This window comes from Chaetura pelagica, unplaced genomic scaffold (assembly GCF_000747805.2).
Source record: "Chaetura pelagica isolate M959 unplaced genomic scaffold, ChaPel_1.0 scaffold134, whole genome shotgun sequence".
NCBI lineage: Eukaryota > Metazoa > Chordata > Aves > Apodiformes > Apodidae > Chaetura > Chaetura pelagica.
In genome coordinates this window covers 567,082-592,355 of record NW_009953105.1, presented here as the reverse complement: position 1 = coordinate 592,355, position 25,274 = coordinate 567,082, and the positions used below count along the sequence as shown (strand labels likewise).

Genomic DNA, 25,274 nt, shown 5'->3' with positions numbered 1-25,274 from the left:
TGTGAGTCATGATATAATGATATTCAGTTACATATAAAATGTATAAGCCATCTTTTCTGTTTGCTTTCCCAATCTGTAAATTCCTATTCCATTTTTCCCTGAAGCAGAAATTGGAGCTGCATGCTTTTCTTGACAGATAGAGTATAGCAGTAGATTAAAAAGATGTCAGAGGATTGTTCAAGTTCTTGAATTCTTCTCCATAAGGCAAATGGCAACAACATTTTCTCTTCTATCTTTACATTCTGAACCCTGCTATTCCTTCTTGCGTAATTTTCTACTACAAATCAACAGCTGAAGCTGTTAGTGTAGAAGGAAATGCACACATAGCACAGAGTGGTATAGCGGCTTTCCAACACCTGAAGGGGCCTACGAGAAAGCTGGATCAGGACTTTTTGCACAGGCATGTAGCAAGAGGACAAGGGGCAATGGTTTAAAAGCTGAAGAGTAGAGATTTAGATTAGATATTAGGAGGAAAAAATTTACTATGAGGGTGGTAAGGCACTGGAACAGGTTACCCAAGGATGCCATGGAAGGCCTATCCCTGGCAGCATTCAAGGCCAGGTTGGATGGGGCTCTAAGCAACCTGATATAGTGGTAGGTGTCCCTGCCTGTGCAGGGGGGTTGGATCTAGATTATCTTTAAGGTTCCCCTTCAAACCCTAACCTTTCTATGATTCTATGATTCTACATCTCCCATTCTGGGCACCACAGATGGCACAGCAGAAACATACATCTTTATTACATAAAACAGTATTAGGGAAGAGCTGGCTGTTGACCAGAGTATACCATGCTGCAGCAGCACAGGACAATATAAAAAACCTCTAGAGGCCAGCACAACTTAGAGGACTGCTGAGTCTCTGTCAGCTCGGTACAGGTGACAGAAAATATCTGCCACTGCCAACTGACATGAGAAAGGACAAGACTTGGATAATGTTCTGTCTATATTTATAGCTTCTGTATTCAAATGCTGAAGAACAAAAGCTTTGGAAAACTATCTGTGGGTTAACTGCTTCTTGTTGGAGGACCTGCAGTAGCACTTAAGTACTTTGCACTGAGGGCCTTAAAAATGGAAGTCCATCTTTACAGTTTGAGTGATCTGTCAGTAATATCAAACTAGGGTATAAACTTCTCTCTTTCACTTTGATTTCTCATTTGTCTTTGATTTATACCCTGCTTTAGGACAGTTCCTTTCTTCAAAGTGTTTTATATTCCTTATATACAAAAAAAATAGACCTTCTCCACTACAAGCATAAAACATTTGATACTACAAATGCTTAAATCACCCTGCAGCTTGCTGACAATATCCTGATGGAACCTGTATTTTCAGCATTCATCCTTCATTCTAGACTAGAACTTCAAGAAATAGAAGTATGAAAGCGAAGATCAGAAAACTGCTCTTGAGCGATGTCTGTGTTAGAAAATCACCATTAAGAATATATATGAGCACAAGCATGAGCCCAAGGGCCTTACAAGATGACAACTTGGTTCATAGAAAAATACTTCAGTAGCTCTGTAACAATTTGTACCAGCTTGAGAAGCTGCTTTTAGTGTCTCCTACTTCAGCCTATTTCTTTCTTCACTTCATCTGTAGAGGAGAGTCTTATAGTCTTCTAAATAAATGGCAATCAATCACTACTTTTTCTGCACTGAGCAGTGGAGTTCGCACAACTTACAAAAGCCAGTCAACAGCAACAAGCAAACTGATGTCCTGAGTAGGGAGACCCACTGCAGTAAGGATCAGAAGCATAGTGACAAGTCCTGCGCTGGGAATACTGGCAGCTCCAACACTTGCAAGGGTTGCGGTCAAACTGCAAAAACAAAAATCAAATGGGGGTAGCAGGAAGATTAACATACACATTTATTGCATGCTCATGTGATCATTAGCAAGGTCTTGTTTTTAATTAATTCTTCCAAGAAAACTAACAACTATATGATAAATCCTGGTAAGCTCAGGCCATAGCTTTCATGTTTGTGTTTCTCCAAAAATATTTTTTAGGGGAGGCCAGATATATGGGGTTTGTTCTGCAAGATGTAAGAGAGTTGTCTGAGAGTTTTAAAGTCTGTGAGTTGGTTATGATATTCAAATCTTTGACCTGGTGTTGTTTTCTACCAACACATCCAGGATGTTGAATCCTGAGTTTGATCATCCAGACTTGCTGAAGTTTGGTGGGTACAGGTTGAATTTTCAAGATGGCTCATTTTGGTTGATTTATGGTACTTGAAGACCGAATTGTGAGGGAATGGCTGAGAGAAAATGGTTATTGTTAAGCACTGAAGGGTAAAAGTCTCAGTATCCAAAACTCCCACAGTACAAGCCAGTGGTGTCACAAGCCAGGATTCACCCTTGATGAAAAAGGAAAATTCTGCTGATTGTTTTGTAAATCCAAACCTGTCTTTGTTTTTGCCTCTCATTTTTTTAGTAGAGTGAATGCCTAGGCTCCAAATGTTTGTAAAAATACAACGCAGACCATAACAAATATCAACATAATTGGGCAATCCTATGAAAAATGAAAAAAAATTTGCCAAAGAACAAGCCAAGGGGAGAAAGACAGGGAAGAAAAGGAGAGGGGGAAGGAAGGGAAGGAAAAGAAAAAGGACTGAGGAAAAAGGAACAAAGAAAAAGGCAAGAAAAAGTTGTGTCTGTGTTTTTAAACACAGACATGAGTAACATGGTGCTTTGTGGGTGTACACAACATATCTCAAAGTGCTTCCAAAATAGGGTCTTTGTGGGGGAAATCCTCAACTGTTGGCCACAGAATTAACCTGTGAGGATGTTAGCCTGGTTTAGAGCAGGCAGATATCTGGGTCTGACCTGCATAATCCATGTTGCAGTGTGTTTGTCAGGTGTCTGGATTAGAGTGCAACCTGGCCTACTAAACACCCAGATAGGTCCAGCAGGTATGGAGGCAGGATGCTCTGCTCTGCTGTCAGGCTCTGTGCACAGTGCCAGCTCCTCAGGCTCTTCCAGCCTGAACTAGTAGAGAATTGCTTGCAAGCCCTGTGAGGAAATCTTCCTGCCAACCCTCCCACAGTAGCACTTACAAGGCTGGAGGGGAATGAATGTATAAACAGAGTCTGGATCATTTCCAAGATCATCCTCTCCCAAAGAAGAAAGGAAACCAGAGGATCTACGTGACCAATACAAAGTAACTAGGGCCAGCCAAAGGCTAATTAAGTGTTCATAAGTTTATGTCTGGGTCATTTGGATATCATCAGTATCACAAACTGGATTTGACAGACAAAAACTAATAGCCCTTTGTTCGCTTGTATTGTCACTTCAAGAGGTAGCTCTTGTCATATTGTTATTCCAAAAATGCTATACTTTATGAAGAGGAGAACCAACATTTTTCTTACACATAGCCCAAGTTGCTGCCTGGTTAGTAAATGTGAGCCACAAAGCTGGCTACAGAGCTTTGAAATGGTGAGATCAGGAAGAGTTAGTGGGTCAATCACTCAGAGGAGGAGAAGAAGAGCAGTAACTAAGGTTCAGGCCTACCAATCTCTGGGACAACAGCTGATTCCTGACTTGAATTTCCCTGGTCTCAATATAATTTAATATGTGGCATCTCTGAAATCACTGTTTGCAGTCTTAGCAACAAATATGCGTCCTGCAAGTCTAGCACCTCCCTTTATTTGCAGCACCCCTGAACCTTTTGGAAACCTTGGCTTTGTTATTTCAGCGGTTGCAGATAAAGAATGGAAAATGCAGAACTACTATAGAAACATAGAATTAGATGCCCCTTGGTAGGAGTTTCTTTAGTGTTAAAAGGGTGTCATTAAAATAAAATAAAATAAAAAAGGTGGGTAGCTGAAAACTACAGGAAACTACAGGAAGAAGGCAAACTTGGCAGCCTTCACTTGTGGTTTCCATTTTAACTATTCAAAATGTCAGGCTTGCTGTCTGCAATAACTTTTCCATTACAAACTATCTTTAGCTGCAGAAGGCATAACTTTGCCATTGTTGTGTTTTTTTTTTAATCATCATACCTAATAGGTCTTAAAACTCCTTAACAGTAAAGTCTTCAATCACCCCTATCCATTTTTCATGAGTACTTTCTTTTGCCTTTCCAAATATTCAGCTTAGTCCTATATATGACAATTTTGTATGAAAGGACTAGAGCTAATGCTGGCAGGGTTAGAGACAAAAAGTCTTGGACAGAGAATGCTGTATTTCACATTATATTGTCAACTGCAGTACTGTGTAAAACACCACCAGAATGCACTAAGGATGCAAATGGTAAAAAATGCATGTCACTGGAGAACCAGTACCTATGTATATGACATTTCCTTGCATATCATTATTAGAAATCCATGGATTTCAGAATGAATCCCACAGCTACTGAGAAGACACCCAACCCAATGCTTCACATTTTACAGTCTACAAAGCCTACAAGTCTTTTGAACTGACCTCACAGTAACTATTTGGCCTCCATCTAGATCAATTCCATTCATCTGTGCTATGAAGATGGCAGCCACAGCTTCATAAAGGGCAGTTCCATCCATGTTAATAGTTGCTCCAACAGGAAGAACAAACCTTGTTACACGCTTATCAATGCCTAGATTTTCTTCAAGACACCGGAACGTGACAGGTAATGTTCCAGCACTGAAGAAGAGAAAGCGAAACAGTAGAAAAGACATAATTGCAATATAGTATACACATAAAAGTGAGCAAAGTCAGAAATTCTACTATCACTGCTTATATTTTCTACTTACATTTTCTGCTGTGATTCAAGCCTATTTTAGCCAATTTTTACATTAAGCCTACACTTAGGTGGAGATGAGACCAAGGCCAAGACATGAACGTGACTTGAATTAGGGATCAGAGCTTGAGAGTGTAGATGAATTTTTCAGATTAATTTACAAATTATTTATTGCATTTTTTTCAAACAAGACAAATTCCAGACATTTTCTGATGGACAGAAAGCATAGGGATAAATTCTAAATTTATTTGATTGGGAGTTTTTCTGAATGGAGAAATCAGTGTTGCATTGAGGAATGAAAGTCCACACAAAATATACAATCCATAGAGTTCCTGGGCTCTGGAGGACAGAAAAGGATATGAAACACAGCTGGAGGATAGGAAAAGATGTGAAAGATGGCTAGATGAGGTGAACAGCTCTTTTCACAAATCCAGAGCACCTCTGTAGGAGGGTATTACATTCTATTACATTCACTTGCTCAAAATAAAACACCTTAAAAAAAATGCTGCTGAAAACAGAACATACTTTTTTCCCCATAGATGTAAATATCTTCTTCTTCTTCCCTACCAGGTCTGTCTGCTGCAGGCAAAGGACTTGCTGCAACAAGCATGAATCTCAACACAGGATCATACCTTCATTCCTTACTTTTCTGTGTTATCTCTGAGGTTAAATCCACCACTAAATGCAGTTGCTTGTTGCCTGAGAAGCTGTTCTGAAACAAGGCTGACCTGGGGAAACTTCTTTTTCTTGGTATTTCATACAGAAGTAGCTGGAGCACATCTGTTGTGGCTTATTTGCTTTTCATCATCTGAGTTAGCAGAACTTCTCAAAGGTCTTCACTATTGTATCCCACTAATTCTGATGTCATTTCCCCTACAAAAATACTAATTTGCTCATAGAAGAGTAAAGGACTAGATTCACCAAATAATCTCAGATAAATACTGGCAGCATATTATTGCTAGTGCCTTGCAACTTCGGGTTTTTCCTACTCATTAATTCATCCTCTACCATAGAATCATAGAAGGCAAGGTTGAAAGGGACCTCAGGATCACCTTTCTAGGCACGAACATGGTTTAAATGAGAAGGTCCAGCACCTTGTTGAGTCTTAAGAGTGTTCAGTGTTGGTGAATGTGTCACTTCCTTGGGGAGATTATTCCAATGTCTCATTTTTCTCATAGGGAAAAATAGGGGAAAAACCTCAGTTATCCTGGTGGCCCTTCTCTGTACCCTCTGCATCCTGTCCACATCTTTTTTCATATAATGGGACCATAAATGAACAGAGTATTCCAGATGTGGCCTGATGAGTGCTGAGTAGAGTGGGATGATGATTCCTTTATCTCTGCTGGTGATGCCCTTTTTGATGCAACCAAGCATCCTGTTGGATTTATGTGCTGCCACAGCACACAGTTCACTCATATGGAGCTTGCTGTCCACCAGGACCCCATATCCCTTTGTATAGAGCTATTATCCCAAGTGCAAGAATCTACACTTGTGGCTACTGAAGTTCATAAGGTTTTTGTTAGCCCACTCTTCCAGCCTGTCTCGGTCTTCCTGGAAGGTGGCTCTCCCTTCTGGAGTGTCTTCTTCCCCACTCAACTTGGTGTGATCTGCAGACTTCATCAGGGTGCACTTGATTGCAATATCCATGTCCCTTACGAAGATATTAAACAGTGCCAGGCCCAATATTGATCCCTTGGGGACCCTACTTGTGACCAGTTGCCAGTTTGAAAAAGAACTGTTTACCACCACCACCTGAATGCGGTTTGTCAGCCAGCTCCCCGCCCACCTCACTTGTATAGACCATAATGAATCAGTTTCTCTAAGAGGAGTCCACGGGAGACTGTACTGAAAGCCTTGGAGGAGTTGAAGTAAACAATGTCCACCACTTGCCCTGCATCAAACAAGCAAGCTACTTCATCACAGTAGTCAATCAGGTTTGTCAAGCATGATTTTCCCCTGGCAAATCCATGATGGCTTTTCCAAATCACATGCTTCATTTCACTTGTGACAGTCCCAGGATAATTCATTCCATATCTTTCCCAGGGATTGAAGTAAGGCTGATGGGCCTTTTGTTACCTGGAGATTATTATATTAGGTGCAAATACTGTAATATTTCAATTTTACAGATAATTACACCATGGAAAAGAGAGATTAAGGAATTATTGAAATACTTACCTATAAAAATGTAGTGTGATAATAAATGTCCTAGGTTATCTGGAACAAGCACATGAGGCTGACCTATCTCGCATGGAAAACTCAAACCCTTCTGGATTGGCATACACCTGAGTCACTTCCTAAATGACTCCTCTCATCTCACATCTATGGAAATAGATTAGTTAGAAGATATAAGCTCCTCGATCTTCATTTTGTGCTCAAATGATGGGACCATTCTTCGTTCACAGAGGTAATTTTTTAAACAGATGTTGATAAGCCAGATACACAGTAGTAATAATTTGTGTTCTAGCATGTTTACAAATATATTTGTAATCATGATTTATCTTACTGTGTCTTGAATAAAAGGTAATAAAATGCTTAATATTTTGTCGATTTAGCCAAATCAGAGTGAACTAATACTTTCTAAAAGCAATGTAGTATATTCTCTTTAAAGTTACTCTAGCAGATAGATCAATAGCAGATAACAGAAAATATCTAGTGTGTCATTAACCAATAACTACTAGGCAGTTTTCATGTCAGTTCTGGGATTGCTTTGTCTGCTACAGCAAAGATATAGGGATATCTTATTAAAAGAAAAATAATGTAGTTCATTGACATACACTGAAACTCAGTCAGGTAAGGCTCTTTTTCTTCAGAAATGCAACTCCCACTCTATTTTACTGTTACAAATAAGATCATCAGCACAAGGTATGTACCAGCCATGGCCTACCATTGTTGCAATTAACTCCAGTGGGTTCAGAAAGCAGGGACTATACAAATATCTTCCCCCTTCGGTACTGCCACCAGGAGTGAGGACAGGTGGGCAGACCATGGAGAAACTTTTCTTTATTAGAAAAGCACAACATGTAAGAGCATTCCACGGTTCCTTAGCCTGCCTAAAGAGCTTTAATAGTCTCTGAATATAAAGTACTTTCAACTTTCAGAGGTACCATGTTAAACATATGATGGTGATTATTGTCATTATTAGCCAGGCTTTTTTCAGTGATGTCTAGTGATAGGACAAACATCAGAAAAAACTTCTTTACTGTGAGAATTTCAGAGCACTGGAACAGGCTGCCCAGAGAGGTTGTGGAGTCTCCTTCGCTGGAGACATTTAAAACCTGCCTGGACACGTTCCTGTGTCATGTGCTCTAGGTGACCCTGCTCTGGCAGGGGGGTTGGACTGGATGGTCTTTCAAGGCCCCTTCCAGCCCCTAAGATTCTGTGATTCTATGTGGTCACTTGTCTGTGCTGCTAAGACCTGTTCCACTTCTGTGTAGCTAGTAACTGAGATCTGGTCAGGTGGTAAAGTTATCGTCCAGATAAACCCATATGCTGGAATCACTTAGAATCCCCAATATTTTTCCACCTTCGTAATACAGCAGAAAAATATTACTTCACACTAAACCCCTCCCTCCCCACAAAAGTTGTGTACCAACACTATAAATTTTATATAGAAAATCTAAATAGAAACTTGAACACTTCAATGAAAGGAAGCCTTAGGGAAACTGTGGTTTAGTGAAACCTCTGGCTAAATGATGTATCTTATAATACTGCATTGTTTATCACAGAGCCACAGAATTGCTGAGGATGGAAAGCACCTAAGGACATCACCTGTTCCAACTGCAGGTTGCCCAGGACCATGTACAGAAAGGTTTTGTGCATTGCCAGGGATGGAGATTTCACAACTGCTTTGGCCAACCTGTGCCAGCATTCAACTATTAAAAATAAGGAAAATATTATTCTTGTGTTCAGAGGGAATTTTTTTTTGTTTCAGTTTGTGCCTACTGCCTCTCATCCTGTCACTGGGCACCACTGAGAGGAGTCTTGCTTCATCTCTGCACTGTCCCATCATGTATTTATGTAATTATTATTTAGTAAGACCGCCCCAGAGCCTCTTGTTCATCAGGGGAGAAGTTGTCCAGCAGAGTGGTATCTATTGATCCAAAGAGGCAGATGAATTACAGTGTTTTTAATGCATTCCTGAAATCAAAACTGTTCAATTTTCTGATGGGCAGTTTTGAACTAGGCTTTTTGCTTACACCTTTTTAATTAAAATGGAAGACTAAGTTTCCTTCAGGAATACAACATTTACTGAAGAAAAACACTTTAAAATATGGTATTTAACTGAAAAATATTTTCAACACAAAAACTACTGACTGCTGTTATGCAAGACATCAATTTACTACTGAGACCTGAGTTGCCTGAGTTTGTTGAGTCTGAAATGTGTATTAGCAATGAGTGGAAAATGCTCAGCTCTTCAATTAAGTCCCCTTTCTCCTCAGAGCCCGATATAATAACAAAATGAGAGCTATAAAAATTTCTTTCTTGAAGCCTAGCACTGTTTGTGGGGTTTTTTTTCCCTCAATGTAACAAGTCTGGTCTTAACATGCTTTCAAAATAGAAATATCACTGTTTCCTAGTTGATGAAACAAGTACAGAGGTAACACAATTTGCACAAGCCATTTGGCCAATGCCAGAAAAAAAACCCAAAAAGTGGGTCTCCTAGATCTCGCAGTTGACTGCACAACCTCGCTAAAAAGTCCCAAAGGTGTGTGGTTATTGTTATTTATTTCAACATGGCTGAATTAAAAATAGTTTTTACCCAATTAGCATAAAAATATTTTGCAGTTAAGATCATAACAGCAGATGTATTATTTCTAAACAGCAGCTAATAATCTGCTAAATAAAAAAGCAAGCCGCATTTCTCAAATGTACCTGGAAGCTGTGCCTAGTGCTGTGATCCATGCCTGGAAAATCCCAGCAAAGAATGAAAATGGGCTTTTCCTTGTTATCACAAAGTACAGCAGAGGCAGGAAGATTCCTCCATGGATGAGAAGACCCACAATCACAGTGACCATGTACATGCCAAGTTGTCTAGCAACTACTTCCAAGTCCTTGATTGCAATGATTTTTCCACAGATGAGGCATGCAATGCCCAAAGGGGAATACCTGAAGAAAGAGAAAAAGCGTAGACGGAACTAGTCTTCACAGCGTAGTCATAAAAATTGTGCTCAAGAGCATACAGGCTGGAAAAATAGCAGGGGGCTCTCAGGCTCAACACTGAGATGCAGAACAGGATAGCTTTCACATCTTTCAAAAAATTAGTGGCCATCTCCAGTGAATTTGCTATCTACTTAATTTTATTCCATCCCATTGAATGTAATATGCATTTCCTGAATAGTCTCTGATCCTGGAATAAGATCATACAAGACTACTCTTATCCTACACAGGCTTGGATAACTATGAAGAGTGGCGTAGTATTTGTTCTTAATACATAACTTTCACAACTCACCGCTTATCTAGTTTCAGGGAGTTGCATTATTTGCTTCAGTTAAACTGTTTCTTGTAATTAATTGCTTTTATCTTGAAGGTTGAAAAATGTTTCCATTATTTCTTTCAGTAATTTGAACAAACGCTTCTCAGTTTGTGGATTCTTCATTAATTATGTGCTTATCTTACTTAGGGTAGGGGTTTTGTCACCTCAGTCATGTGATTCCCTAATGGCATAAATGGAACTTTTAAATAGGTTGATAGCACAATTAGGTAATAAAAATTAATTAAATGAATGCATTTTATCTCAAATAAATTAATAACCAGCTATAGGGAAAAGGGCCTGAAAGTGCGTTGATAGAAGACAATGTTTATACCTGCACTGGCAAAGGTTAGTATATTATATAATTTTAAGTGACATTCACTTTCTTTTATCTGCTTTATAACACTTCAGCTGAGAGAAAGCAATGTGTGTAACATGTGAAGAAACATTAAACAAAATACCTTTCAGAAAATAAATGGTAAAGTATATTTTCCGTGATTGTGATTTGGATGCTTAGTTAAAGAGAATACTAAGGAAATTGACTTTCAAAATAAAAGTGCTTCATGTTTTATGTAAGAAACAACTCATGGTCGCTCAAGCATTGTGCCCAAAACCTGGAATGACCTCAGTCACTTCAAATGCTAGGACAGCTGTTATACAAGTTATATACACCCAAGTCAGGTGTCTGATTTGTTTTATGTTTATGTAGCAATGCCATGCTCCTGAAAGTCTGGAGTTACCATAAGAGTTACAGCTCTCTGTAGAGAGAAATCATAAGCCAAACAAAATGTAACTCTGTGTAAAGTGCATTTGTCTTTAAAAATGCACATTGAAAAACCTGCTTCTGACCACAAAAGTTCTTTAATATTTCTAGACAGACATGAACAAATGGAAATCCCAACATTAGCCTCCTCTCTCATGAAAAGAGAAACAAATGCACATGATTAAAAAATGAACATTTACAGTGAATTTCTTGAAAGTTGAATGATTCCCTAGCACTGTAACACTGTCTGCTGGAGAAAATTTATACTGTAAGCAAGGTCTTGAGTATACCAACTGGTGCTAAGTGAACTAAGAGTAAATACCAGCTCTTGTGGCATTGTGAGCATGCAGTCACTGTCCCTCTATAGATTTGAGAGCAGCAGGTTAAGGGCTCGTTCTTAATTGGGTAAAGTCAACCACCTGAAGGCAAGCCAGGCCACATTATTACAAATGGGTATACTTCAAAAACAGGACAGATACCTTCCAGTGACCTCGCTGTCGAGAGGTTTTAGGACACAGGTTCTGCAGAAACTAAGAGCGGAGAGACTACACATCACTGAAACCACTGGAATTATATTTAGTGGTAAAGTATTTTTACTACAGAAGACAGAGAATACAGCATGACTCCAACCTTCTTTGTAATTATACCTTCTATTTTTTGTTCTAGAAGTTAGAACTTCAAACTTACCACATGATCATAGTTACTAACTTCATTACAATCTCATTCAGGATGTTGAAGAAATCCACCATCATCTTGGCCTGCTCTCCCATTTTCCCCATAGCAATGCCAAAAGCAATAAAGAATCCTATCAAACCTATTGGGAAAAAATACAAGGCAAAAACACCCAAGTAAAACCATGTTTTTCAGAAAGATTTTGAACTTACAAAATGTCTTGATACTACCTGCTAATCCACTTTTCAGAACTATAGGGTATTACATATCTCTTGGTACTTCTTAATGTGGAGTTTCAAATTTCATTGTCACATTAAGAACATCTTTTGTTTTTCAATTAGTTACTGAATTCAAATTTCACAGACCACTTATGATTTTTTCTTTTTTCCTGAATTGATCCAATCATAAAAAAAACCCCAACAAACCTGTATCATAATCTTCTCAGTGCCATGCAACTGTTAGAAAACTCACAGCCCCTGGCAAATGAGAAAGGCAACATAGTGCTGTATCATGACTGTTCTTTGTTGTTAAAGCAGTCACTAGAGATGAAGGGAATTTTTCTCAAGCTTTATAGAAGACCCTTGACAAAATCAACCTACAGACTAGTCAGTCCTGGAGTACAAAGGCAAAAGCAGCCCCAAAACATAACTTTTGTAGGCCAGGAGTATTCCAGTTAAATGAAGGTGGGAGAGGGAGAAGGTGGGTATTGCACTTTAAGTTAAACCACAGAATTCCTATTAAATAGATTAACCTCACTGAAACTGGCTATTAGTGGATAATCATAGAATTCAATACAAGTAAAATTTTGCTCCTAAATTTAAATCCTAAGGTATGAAAGTCTGGAGTATTGTACTAGCAGTGTGAAAAACAACTGAGTGCATCTGTCATGTATAATTTTGTAGCTGTGTCTCCAATGCTAACCTTTACCATTCTGCTATTTTCAGTGTCCAGAGAGGGATTATCAACTGATACTGACGGATCATTTTAATCTTCAGCCACCCTTTCAGGAGAAATTTTCAGTGATTATAAGAGTTCATTATTTAATAAATGTGTGAAGTCAGCTGGGAAATTTCTAGGGAAAAATCCATCAGGACACAAAAGCATTCAACACAGGAATTTCAGCCACCAGTACTCCAGGAATAGATAGGCTGTCCCATATCCTCACACTGGTTTTAGCAACCAGATTCTTTCTTTCTTTCTTTCTTTTATTTTTCTTTCTTTCTTTTCTTTTCTTTTCTTTCTTTCTTTTCTTTTCTTTTCTTTCTTTCTTTTCTTTTCTTTTCTTTCTTTCTTTTCTTTTCTTTTCTTTCTTTCTTTTCTTTTCTTTTCTTTCTTTCTTTTCTTTTCTTTTCTTTCTTTTCTTTTCTTTTCTTTCTTTCTTTTCTTTTCTTTCTTTCTTTCTTTCTTTCTTTCTTTCTTTCTTTCTTTCTTTCTTTCTTTCTTTCTTTCTTTCTTTCTTTCTTTCTTTCTTTCTTTCTTTCTTTCTTTCTTTCTTTCTTTCTTTCTTTCTTTCTTTCTTTCTTTCTTTCTTTCTTTCTTTCTTTCTTTCTTTCTTTCTTTCTTTCTTTCTTTCTTTCTTTCTTTCTTTCTTTCTTTCTTTCTTTTTTCTTTCTCTCTTTCTCTCTTTCTTTCTTTTCCTAGATAAAAAGGCATAGCACAAACCTATCTTTGTTCAGTCCGCTGAATAGGGAAGTGAAGTTTATGTTTGTGTGCTGCAGAGCGTAGAGAAATGATGAAACCCTTTTTGAGTCAAAAACCAAGTAACTTCCTGGAATTCAGACTCTTCATCAGAAAATGTAAGCAGATGTTTTTGTTCATAAATTCCAAATAAGCAGCTACATTAGTCATAAGAATGATGTTGGTTTATATTTTCAGAAATTTGCGTGGCTTGTACCGTTTATGCAAGCTGGATGACAATTCCCCAGCATTTTCACTTCTTCATTCAAAACCAACCACACTCTGCAACACGAGAGTCACTGGTCATCCCAAACATAAACTGTCTATTTCCTTTCTCTAGGAATTGCATTTGGCCTTCTAACTCTTTTCTTATCCATGACAGAGCCTATACAAAACAAATTCAGCACTAACTATGATGAATCTCTCACATTAGAAATAGTTTCATTTTAATGCAGAAGCAGAACTCCAGGAGAGAAAAAAAGCAGGCAAGTGTGATAGCATGAGCAATGAGCTGCTGTCTAATGCAGGGTGCAAAATGCCAATTTGCAGCTTTGACAGAAAGCAGCTCCTCTGCACGCAGATGTTGAATGGAAGCAGGAGCCATGGAAGTAGGCAGAATATAGTGGCTTTTGGCTCTTGCACAGCAGGCTGCTTTCCAGAGAAACAAATAATCTCTAATCAACTTACTGATGTTATCTTCCCTATATCTGAGCAAAGCAGCCACTGACCAACTCAATCAACACCTGAAGAAGCTCTGCAAGGACAGCAGCCATCATGTCAGCAGAAGCAGCTCATCAGCTGTAAGAGATCTGTAAAGGGAAATTTGGCCCTAAAAAGTAATGGCCTGGTGGGGAGACAGTGATTTAGGTATTGCCCCATATTGTCACACTTTGAGCACAACGTGTATAAACAGGTGTCAGCCTCAGCACTGTGGACATGCTACAACAGAACACATTTATCTTCAGGTGTAGGCATGCCAATGAGGCTACAAATTGAAGGCTCACTTGTGTCTGGCTTCATCCATATCCAGAAAGAAGGTGAAGGAGGAAAACTCTGGGGTGACAAAATGGTGAGTTTAGGCACAGAGGATAAAACAGAAGTGGTGTGGCTGCTCTTTGTTTGCCTGCAACACCACCCTAGTATGAATAGGTGCTTCAGGAAGGGGTGGGAGGTAGGCAAAGCCTTCATACCACCCCCACTTGCTAGCTTGCCCAGACAGGATGGCACAACAGCAGTTGTTTGTAATTTGCAGCTGGTAAAGGTCAGCAACCAAGATGAAAGAAGAGTTGTGACTCAGAGGTGTGTCAAGCCTCTCTGGGATTTTTTTGGGTGGTGTGGATGACAGCAAACACCTCACTTCAGGCTCTGCCTCAAGCCAAATTCCAGTTTGGCATGCCTGAGACACCTACTGGAAACAGCCGAGCTCAAATTCATTGGGGTGGGTAAAGCACTGGCTCTTGAATCTCCATATTGTTTTACCAATATGCATTAGTATTAGTCTAGGTAGCCTACTTCTAGGATGAAGTTTTGGGTCACTCCTACAATCTTCTCCACTGTACTATGATTAATAACTCCAAAGCTGCCAATCCAGGAAAAAATTGATTGTTTCTGTGATACTGTCATATTTGTAGTAAGACCATTATATTTTAATCTCAGAGAGTGGCAATCCATATGTGGTAATATTTGATAATTCCTTAGGGAAACTAAAATTCCACTTAAGATCAGACAACAGAAAAACTGTTTCAGAAACAGCTGAAAGCTGTTTCATACACATGATGCGCATATTTGACAGGCAAAAAGTTTTCCTACCAAGGACATTCATGCCATCCTTAAATTCAAGTCCCTTCTTAATGACCAGCTGGGCCTCTGGTGGTGCTTCACGCACTGTCTCATTCATCATAGCAAAAGCAGAATCAGTGATATTAGGTGGTTCTTCAATGGGTGGTGGCACTAGCACTTTCTTGGTGACAGTTTGGATCTGAAGACAATAAAAATGGAGGATAAGAATGGAAACAGACAAATGTAATCCATATGGAAGATCAGAAAATAATAATAAAGAGAGTCTTCTCTTGAAATTCCACGGAACTATATTTTTAAAGGGTTAGACATGTATTCCACAACCTTTTACCCCCTCTTCCAAAAATAAACTTGGTTTTCATAGCTTGAAGTGTCATAAAGGCTTGGGAGTCTTTCTCATTACTCTAGTGTGAAAAGTATTATTAATATTTTTCTTTACCACTATAATGGAACCTTTGATTGTTAGCTGGCCTCTTTGTCCAGATGGCTTAGAAATGGTGCTTCATAGCTTGTATGTTATGTAATTATACAACTTATTTAGCAGCAAAATGCAGGCACCTCTCAGATCAGTCGCAGCAGGAACTCTGCAGTAAGGCTTGTTATTTGGGATGGTCTGCCCAGCTCAAGTTATCACAGTTAGCTTGATGGTTAACTTGAATAGAAAACTTAGGATATTTCCAGCACTTCATTTGGTAATTATGAGAGCTCAAAACGGAGCACACACAGTCCTGAGCTCTGTAACTAAAATATTGTGAGTGACAAATAATAGAAAAATAACACAAGCTGCCAGATACCTATTAAATCAAGTCTGACCTCCTCAAAAATAAAGACATGAGCATCTGAATGGATCTGGACTCCTCCTGGCACTTGAAAGGCAGGGTAAAGGGAGAGCTGGGAAGGAATGGTAAGGGGAGAAACTGCAGAATTTCTGCAAGGAATTGCTTCCTCCTGAGGTAACCTGGAAATACTGAATGCTTATGGAGAGTGTCTGTGTAACTGTAGGAAGATAAAATATATGCCAATTCCACTACCAGTGAAGTGACCTAAACATTACACATACTGAAAAGCAATATCAAGGTTTCAAGAAAATGGACATAGATAGATTAGGTTTTTTTTATCCTGATTTTTGTCCCTTTTTTTAGATATTTGACCACTTATAACTGAACAGAAATTTAATTCTCCTTTCACAGTTCAAATGAGGGAAAGGAAAAAAACCACATAAGCACTCTGTCCTCTCCTCACTCAATTTTGAAAGAAAAATGTTTTACATTATATGTGATGTTTAGACACCCACAGTTTGACCACATGACTGACATTCCCATGATGATGTTGAAATTTTGAGAATGTTCTCTCTTTAAGCCCCAAGGACTATGTGGTTTTATGTGGAAGTCCATGAAAGAAGTGAAGCAATCCAAGCCTTTTGGCAGCTTAGGTTGCCCTCCACTCTTCCACCCCACATGGCTTCTTCTCCCTTCCCCCTCTTCTCTTCACTTTACTCTTTGGCCATAACCACAGCTCCAGCTGTCATGCCATTACACATAGAACACTTAAGAACAGGTTTGGCAACAAACATTCCACCATAAAAAATAAAATAAAATAAAAAAACAGGTCTGCATTATTGCCAAACAATTTACTTGTAGAAAAAAAATCAGCTTACATTAAAGAAATATGCTTACACAGAAATTAGAGGCATGCATTTTTCATTTATTTTACTCATAGTGAAGCTCTTTTGATCAAGCATTAGTGAAAAGCTTTTAGACTAAATTATCTACCTACAGAGAAGGTAACACGTGGTGCAAGCATCCTTCTTTCCCAGCATGCTTCAAACCTGGCCTGATGGAATCACCTGTAAGTGGATCAGCTACTTTAATGTATTATCCCCACCTAGTTTGGATTCTAATACAGCAACAGAAGGTATGAGAGATTCTGTTCTGGGTCATACTTCCACTGAGAACCAGCTGGAATGAAAATCATCCATATATTACAAACAGGGCATTGCAGAACCAGCAGCTCTGTAACTAACAACAGAGACCAAATTCAGCCTGGATGAAAGATCCCATAATTCTTTAGCTGTTCAGCTCCAAGCCAGCTTTCATGACCACACAGATTGTACTAAAAGGGAGGGAACAAAAAGTTTATTTAATAACAACCTAAAAATCACCTTCATTAAGAAATTCCAATGATTTATACATTAACTACAACATAAACAAATCAGCTATAAATAATGTTCTTTCATTTATCTGCTCAAAACTGAAGACCTGTATTTCCATTTGCATCATTATTTCTGTCATTCACCTAAATAATGACATTAACTCTACACATATTCCTGCAAGTAAAAGATGTAAAAAATATTACCAAGGAGAAGAAGGATTTACCTGCTGAAAGCATGCTTGGACTAGATTTTCAGGGAACAGGTTTCGGATCAGATCCAAGAAAGCATCCAGACTAGATACTTCATCGTTCTTCTTCCCTTGACCAAGCTGTTTCTTGAGTTTCGGATTCCCTGGATGGATGGCTAAAACCAAAATCACACCCAGCACGGCAGCAATAATAGTGGTGGACATGTAGTAGATCATTGCTCTTGTACCCAATCGGCCACTTGCTTTAGCATCTAGACCAGACAGTCCTGCAGGTGTGTTTTTTTTTAAGAAACAATCAAATACATCGAGACTCAATATCCACTTCAATAATAATAAAATAAAAACTTTTATAATTTGCAAATTTTAATGACTGCCTACAGGTGTCTACTTTTGTCCTTGTGAAATTCTCACTACTAGATAGATTGCTGAAGCTTCTCCCTCCAGTTCTAATGTGAACTGCTGCTACTGATTTGAAGAGAAACATTTAAGATTCCTTCTAATTGCAGAGGAGGCACTAAAAAATAGAGAAGATACCATACTATATTTTGTCCTCGACTGATGCAAACTTGTCATGGTGTGAATGACACCACAGCTTTAAGAAGGCTAGGCTGGCTATTGTCATGCCATCTTATTTGTAAGGCTCAATCCAGATATTAGGTGAAACAGCATATCAAAGAATTTCTAATGTTCAAGGAGGTAATATGTGTGCACATATTTTACATTAAATCCATTTGAGCACCTATGTATTAAGGATAACGAAGTTAATCAGAAATTAACACTGAAATATACACTGCAACTGCAAAATCCCTGATAGAATCAAACTGTTATTCTTCCTACATCACAAAAAAGCAAACCAGGTGATATCTGTAGCAAACATCTTAAAGTATTTATGGCTAATAGTTCCTACCTGTGATTAAACTGGAGATAATTAAAGGGAGGATCAGCATTTTTAGCATCCTCATAAGTATATCTCCTGGGAAAGCTATTAACATGACGATATCAGGGTCAATAGGTGCTGCTAGGCGAAGAAGACCCCCACAGAGTGCACCCAGGATGACACCTGAAAGAATAAAAGAGAAGTAATATAAATATACTTGAATGCACACAGATTGCCCAGAAGAACAGCCTAGAAAAAAAATGGTTACAGCTGATTTTTGGTAAAGGCACAGGTTTTGGAAGGCTTGGACTTGTCATAGAAATATTTTGTTTGGAAAAGACCTTTAAGATCATAATGTTTAAAGAGAAGTGGTCCTTATGTAGAATCTTCTGCCAGCTGAACTTGCACCTAATATACTATTCTACTTCTGTAAATATAAATTCGCTGCAGAACACAGTGTTATTGAAGTTCATTAATACTGAGTAGGCCTTGCAATACATTGAGAGACAGTCAAATCTAATTCATATAGTTCTACAGTGGGCAACACTGAGGCACCAAGAGGCAAAGTGATTTATATAAGGCAATACAAAACAGACAGAACAGCCAGAACTAGGACCCAGCTCTTTGGAATATGATATTGAGCTCCCAAAATAAGAAAAGTACCACTTGAAAAAAAGCTCAGCATAAGTAGCTCTTTTACAGCAGAAAAAAAATCCTGAAGGAAAGTAGAATAGTCTCGCAAGGAAAAGAGAATCAAGTTTGGGGCATTTTGGAAGGGAGTGCCTGCACCTATCACTGAAGAAAACTTGACTCTTGGTACTCATTTATTAATTGTTCCCTTTGATGGTCTGCATCCTTCTCTTTGTACTGAAGTTCTCAAATCACAAACAATTCCTTCTTCACTTAAATACATTTGTACAGTGATAATAACTAAACCCCTCTCTCAGGATTGAGGCTGTTATAGCACAGTCTAGGGAAAAAAAGCCGTGTTTACTTTTATACCACGGTCATTGTGAATGGTCATTTTATGTTCATATACAGGATGCCTTTGTTTTCCCAATCCCAAGCACAGTTCTCAAGTGTAATAAAATTTCACTGGAAAGTCTGAGATGTGATTTGCAGCAACCACTACTTTTTGAAACACAAGTTTGATACAATGGAAAACATATGTGTATTTAAAACTTTTTCTGAAACCACATCAGGCACTTTCTAAAGATAATTCAAAGTAACAACTGTCTAAACAAACACTTCAGGTTTTGTCTAAACACTTTTTGGATTTTAAAAGCTGAAAAACATCGAGATCAGCTGCCAATCAATACCAAAATAGAGTATATCTCTGAATTTGTTGCATTCGGCTGTTAGGCTTTCTGTGAAAAAGAAAACTGGCAAAGAGCCAGAGAACCACAATAAAATGTCAAATTGTTCCATATTTGGAAGCTACTAAAGCCAAAGGCAATATTCAGGATGAGATCATGGAGCACTGGCTCACAGCTACAGAGAGGGGGCCAAACCTTAAAAGCACCAGAGTATGAACTGAGAGATAAAAGATGAAGAAAAAGAAATTATGAAGAGTTTTCATCTTCTTTCAAATAACCGAGGGAAAAAAATGTGTACTGCATTTAGTTCTACTGATTTACATCATCCTTACTGGCCTTGAGACTTAGATCACATTCCATTCATAACCAGATATAGAATGTATCTCAGTGTGGATTTGCTCTGTGTTGTGTCAGTAATACCCAGCACACCTTAGCTAAAGCAACAATGCCTACAAGCATCATATGTGCTCTCTTATAGTTCAGCTGAAACAGCTGATGACCACACAGAGGGTCTGTGGTACTATATGAACAAATATAGATACACACAGAATGTAAAGACCAGCAGATGTAGCTTACCAAATACAGTAAGAGTCAGGAGCAGATTCCTGTGGAGGGAGTGACAGAACTGCACACATATGTTCTTAGAGCTGTTCTCCACTGGAGTTAAATGACTTTCATTCATCCGCACTTCTACTTGCTTAGGCATATTGTTGGCACTAGAATAACAAATGAAATTCAAGTTATAGCATAAGATTCCAAAACCGAGGGAGAAATCTGGATAACTTTCATCATGTATAACTGGGGAAACTGATACATATTCCATCACTTCCCCCATTTCACAAACACTGTATATATACTGCTCTGAAGAAGTCTCAGAAATGGCAATGGATTGTCCTTCAAAAGGTGTGGATTTAAGGTTATCTCTAAGGTTTTTTGAAGTTATCTCTCAAATGATGGAGATGTATATAGAATTAATTCACTGGAAACATCATCCCAACTGTTTCATGGACTTAAGCTGGAAAATTCAATGTCCCCAAAGATCATGGATGTCTACTAAAGTAGGAGAGATGGCTGAAGAACAAAGCTTCTATTAGCAGGAAAATACAGATTTGAATACCTTATTAGCTCCAATTCAGGAAAAGAATTTTAAAATGAAGATTTGAGAAATAAGGCATTCCAGAATATTTTGTTTAATTTCCCAAAAAGTTTCATTTCAACATGAACATTTTATTGTAATATAATCAGAATAATAGGTCAAAATAGTCTTTTTCATCTTGGTTCTATGCAACTTGAACAACTAATTCTATGATTTTCCCTTTCAAAGTGAAATGGCATTTATTTCCAATACATCTTGTTGTTAAAAGGGTAGCACCAACAGAAAACACATTAGACGATATTCTTTTTTTAAAGGGGAAAAAATCCTTCCAAGTTTAATTTTTATTTTGTAACTTTTAAAATATTTTACAGCAGTGGTTGCAACAAAATATATTGTGGATGGTGAAATAACAAACAAGAATATCAGTGCACATTCTGACAGCATAAAAATGAGGTGTGCCTACTTTTTGAAGATTTATGAAAGCAACTATCAGAGATACATAAGGATTAGCCAGGGGATAATGTGCGTAACAGTTATTTGAAGAATTAAGAGAACTATGAGACAGTGTCTGCAGTTCTCATGCACATGGGGCACACATCCATGAAAACACTGGTGGATGTATGCCACAAAATCAAGGAACCTGGGATCCAAAATTTGCAAGTGGGGATTACATCTAGTTTCCCTTGCACTCTGAACATGAATGTTTCACTTATTTAGACCCATTATTCACTACAGGTTGATTATATATTCCTCTGAAACTCTGCAATATGGACAGCTGAAAGCAATTCAGGATAAAACTATACAGGTTTTCCCATTAGCAAATAACTAGGAATGGATCAGTACACAGAAGTATTTGATGATGTTTTATGTCTTTCTAGGATTTTGTTTTGAGCTATGTGTAATCCAGTTTCCTGGATCCTTTCCTACCTGATACCATACTTCATACCATCCAAAGGAAAGCCACCTCACAAATATCCCCTTGCTCAGCTCAGGACCTCAGAGGTCCTTTTCTCTGATTCATGGACAATGGAAGCATATAACTTTCTTGACACCATAGCTGAAATAAGTCCTGCCACGCAGAAGCAGGCGGCTCTCTGGCACTTCCATTTGAGCCTTATTTCTACTCCCATCCATTTCTAGGTGACAGCATAGTGTTTTCTAACCTGATCCCCCTCCCACTCCAAGTCTGGTCAGTGTACAAAGATCCATGAAGGGAGGGGATGGAGTACCTACTACCACACCTGCAGAAACTACTCCAGGATTATGCCCCAAGTGAATTGAAGCCAGCCCTGCTGGAGGTGGTGAAACAACAGAGAACTTTCACATAATAGCCACCATTTTCTTCAGAAGTCCAGCCATGTAAAATGTAGTTATACAAACAGCCTCTGAAATGAGAAGCAAATGAAGACACAAAGGGGAGAGGAGTGGAAACAATAAAGAAATAAAAACCACCTTCGAAGGATAAGAGAAGCTTTTGTGATGATAAAAGCAGTATTTTGCACTAGAAATTTTCTGATTACTAGAAGACAAAAATCTATTTGACCTATGAGTTATGGAAATGAACTTGTGTCTTATCAACTGAGTCATCCTCTTTGTGCTGTTTTTGTGCTTCTATTTGCATTTTGTAAATTATATGTAGCTCCAGAAGAATGCAGAACAATTTGCACCTGAAAACTGCAGTCACATAATGACATACCTGCAAGAATCACAGAATAGTCATGGTTGGAAAAGACCTCTGAAAACCCCCAAAAAACCCCCCACAAAACACACTCCGAAGAGCCACACAACACACAACCTACATTCTCAGTCACTAGATCATGCCATGAAGTTCCTCATCTACACGTTTCTTGAGTAACTCCAAGGATGGTGACTCAACCACATCCCTGGGCATTCTGTTTCAGTGCCTGACCACTCATTCAGTAAATAAATTCTTCCTAATATCCAATCTAAACCTTCCCTGCTGCAACTTCAGGCCATTTCCACTGGTCCTGTCAATATTCACTTGGGAGAAGAGGCCACCCACCTCACTAAAAGCTCCTTTCACGTAGTTGTAGAGAGTGATGGGGTCTCCCGTCAGCCTCCTCTTCTCTAAACAAAACATCCCTCGTTCACTCAGTCACTCCTTGTATGATTTGTTCTCTAGACCCTTCACCAGCTTCATTGCTCTCCTCTGGACACCCTCCAGCACCTCAATGTCCTTGTTGTAGTGAGGGGCCCAGAACTGAACACAGTACACAAAGTGCAACCTCACTAGGGCTGACTACAGGGGCACAATCACTTCCCTACTCCTGTTGGCCACGCTATTCCTGATGCAGGCCAGGATGCTGTTGGTCTTCTTGGCCACCTAGGCACATTGCTGGCTCATGTTCATCTGGCTGTCCACCAACACCCCCAGGTCTTTTCTGCTGGGCAGCTCTCCAGCCACTCATCCCCAAGCCTGTAATGTTGCCTTGGGTTGTTGAGCTTCTAGCCGATCAACACTGCCACCCAGTTTGGTGTCGTCTGCAATCTTCCTAAGTTGCACTCAATCCCCTCATCCAGATCATTGATAAAGATGTTGAATAAGACCGGCCCCAAAACTGAGCCCTGAGGGACACCACTGGCTGCCAAACAGATTTGACTCCGTTTACCACAACTCTCTGGGCCCGACCATCCAAGCCACTTTTTTGCACGCAGTGAAGCGTACACTTCTCTCTGCCATGATTCACCAGCTTCTACAAGCTGTGGGAGATGGTGCCAAAGGCCTTACCAAAGTTTAAGTAGACAACATTCACAGCTTTCCACTCATCCAAAAGGTGGGTCACATGGTTATGGAAAGACATCTGGTTGGACAAGCAAGACCTCTCTTTCATAAACCCATGCTGGCTGGCCCAAATCCCCTGGCTGCCCTGCACTTGCCATGAGAGCTCACTCAAGATGAGCCTCTCCATGATTTTTCCTAGTACCAAGGTCAGGCTGACAGGCCTGTGGTTCCCCAGATCCTCCTTCCAGTCCTTCTTGTAGATGAGTGTCACATCAGCCAGCCTCCAGCCATCCAGGACCTCATCTGTTGACCAGGACTGCTATAAGCAATGAAGAGAGGATTAGTGAGCTCCCTCACCAGCTCCTTCAGTACTCTTGGGTGAATCCCATCCAGTCCCATTGACTTATGCATGTCTAGGTGCAGAAGCAGATAATTAACTACTTCCTCCTGGATTATGGGAGGGTTGTTCTGCTCTCCGTCCTTATCTTCCAGCTCAGGAGGCTGAACACCCTGGGGGGAGCTGGTCTGACTATTAAAGATGGAGGCAAAGAATGCATTAAGTATATCAGCCTTTTCCTCATCCTTGGTTACAGTGTTCCCCCCAGCATCCAGTAAGGGATAGAGATTCTCTCTGGTTCTCTTTTTATTGTTTTTATTGTTTATTAATTCATAAAAATTCATAAAAACTTTTGTTGTTGTCCCTTATGTCAGTGGCCAAGCTGACCTCCAGCTGGGCTTTTGCCTTCCTCATTTTCTCTCTGTACTCCTCCACTTGAGTTTTCCTGTCCCTTCTTCCAAAGGTGGTAAACCCTCCTTTTTTTCCTAAGTTCCATCCAAAGCTCCCTGTTCAGCCAGGCTGGCCATGTTCCCCACCCTTTAATTTTGCAACAGATGGGGACAGCCTGCTCCTGGACCTTTAAGATTTCCTTCTGGAAGAGCCTCTAGCCTTCCTGGGCCCCTTTGCCCTTCAGGACTGTCTCCCAAGGGACTCTACCAGTGTCCTGAACAGGCCAAAGGCCCTACTGAAGTGAAGGGAAGATGAACAGATGTAAATTAGGGCACAATTTGCACCCTTATGGACCAGATCCCCCTGGATCTGTCCAAATCCTCTGCTGTCATTAGTGCACACTCACATGCACAGATTTCTCCATACCATGAAGACCACAGTGCCACATTAAAGCACACAGGAAAAAGGCTTGAAAAGATACAAAGCTTTCTTACACTTCAGATTTTCTTGCTGAAGGAAAAAAAATCAATGCATGACAGAGTGAAGCTTGATTGCACCTCAATGCAGTGCTGGCATTCAAAGGCAAAGCCAGTAATATACCAACAATATGAGCCCCTCCTAGACAACTGTACATTGTGTGTACACATTGTGCTCTGTGTCCTTACATAGCTATGTATCACAAAACAGTGCAGAATGCATCTTAGCAGCTGTGATCTTTCAAACTTGCAAATTATTATCTTGGTTAAATAGATTATTGTTCCATTGCGCTGAGGTTCCACGATTTTTTATAGAAACAAACAGTTCTGAATGTTTGTCTGAAACTCATGAGACCAAAACCTTTTAAGTCTACCTTCACTGAAGCCAGAACATGATAAAATAAATCAATTCTGCTCAATATTTTCACGTGATAGTGACAAGTGGCAAAATAGGCCCATACAGAACTGTAAGAACTGAGACCTTCAAAGAAGATAATACTTTCTGTCAACTATAGGTGCTTGAAAACATTGACAGGACACTAAAAAAATTAATCAAATATGGGAAATGTGTAGTCATACGAAACAGCATATACCAAGACAT

General features: G+C 39.2%; 1 protein-coding gene across 1 annotated transcript in view; it reads right to left on the bottom strand.

Annotated features, from left to right (window-relative positions):
• Positions 1 to 20,340, bottom strand: part of SLC1A2 (solute carrier family 1 (glial high affinity glutamate transporter), member 2) — a 29,868-nt gene extending 9,528 nt beyond the window's left edge. The window contains exons 1-8 of the mRNA XM_009997272.1: positions 20,208 to 20,340; positions 18,346 to 18,498; positions 17,454 to 17,704; positions 15,091 to 15,259; positions 11,620 to 11,746; positions 9,572 to 9,805; positions 4,408 to 4,602; positions 1,673 to 1,807 (exon numbers count right to left, since the gene is read on the bottom strand). Of these exons, the coding sequence (XP_009995574.1) occupies positions 1,673 to 1,807; positions 4,408 to 4,602; positions 9,572 to 9,805; positions 11,620 to 11,746; positions 15,091 to 15,259; positions 17,454 to 17,704; positions 18,346 to 18,498; positions 20,208 to 20,337 (1,394 nt within the window). The 5' untranslated portion in view covers positions 20,338 to 20,340. The remainder of the gene's footprint in view (positions 1 to 1,672; positions 1,808 to 4,407; positions 4,603 to 9,571; positions 9,806 to 11,619; positions 11,747 to 15,090; positions 15,260 to 17,453; positions 17,705 to 18,345; positions 18,499 to 20,207) is intronic.
• Between the last annotated feature and the right edge of the window lie 4,934 nt (positions 20,341 to 25,274).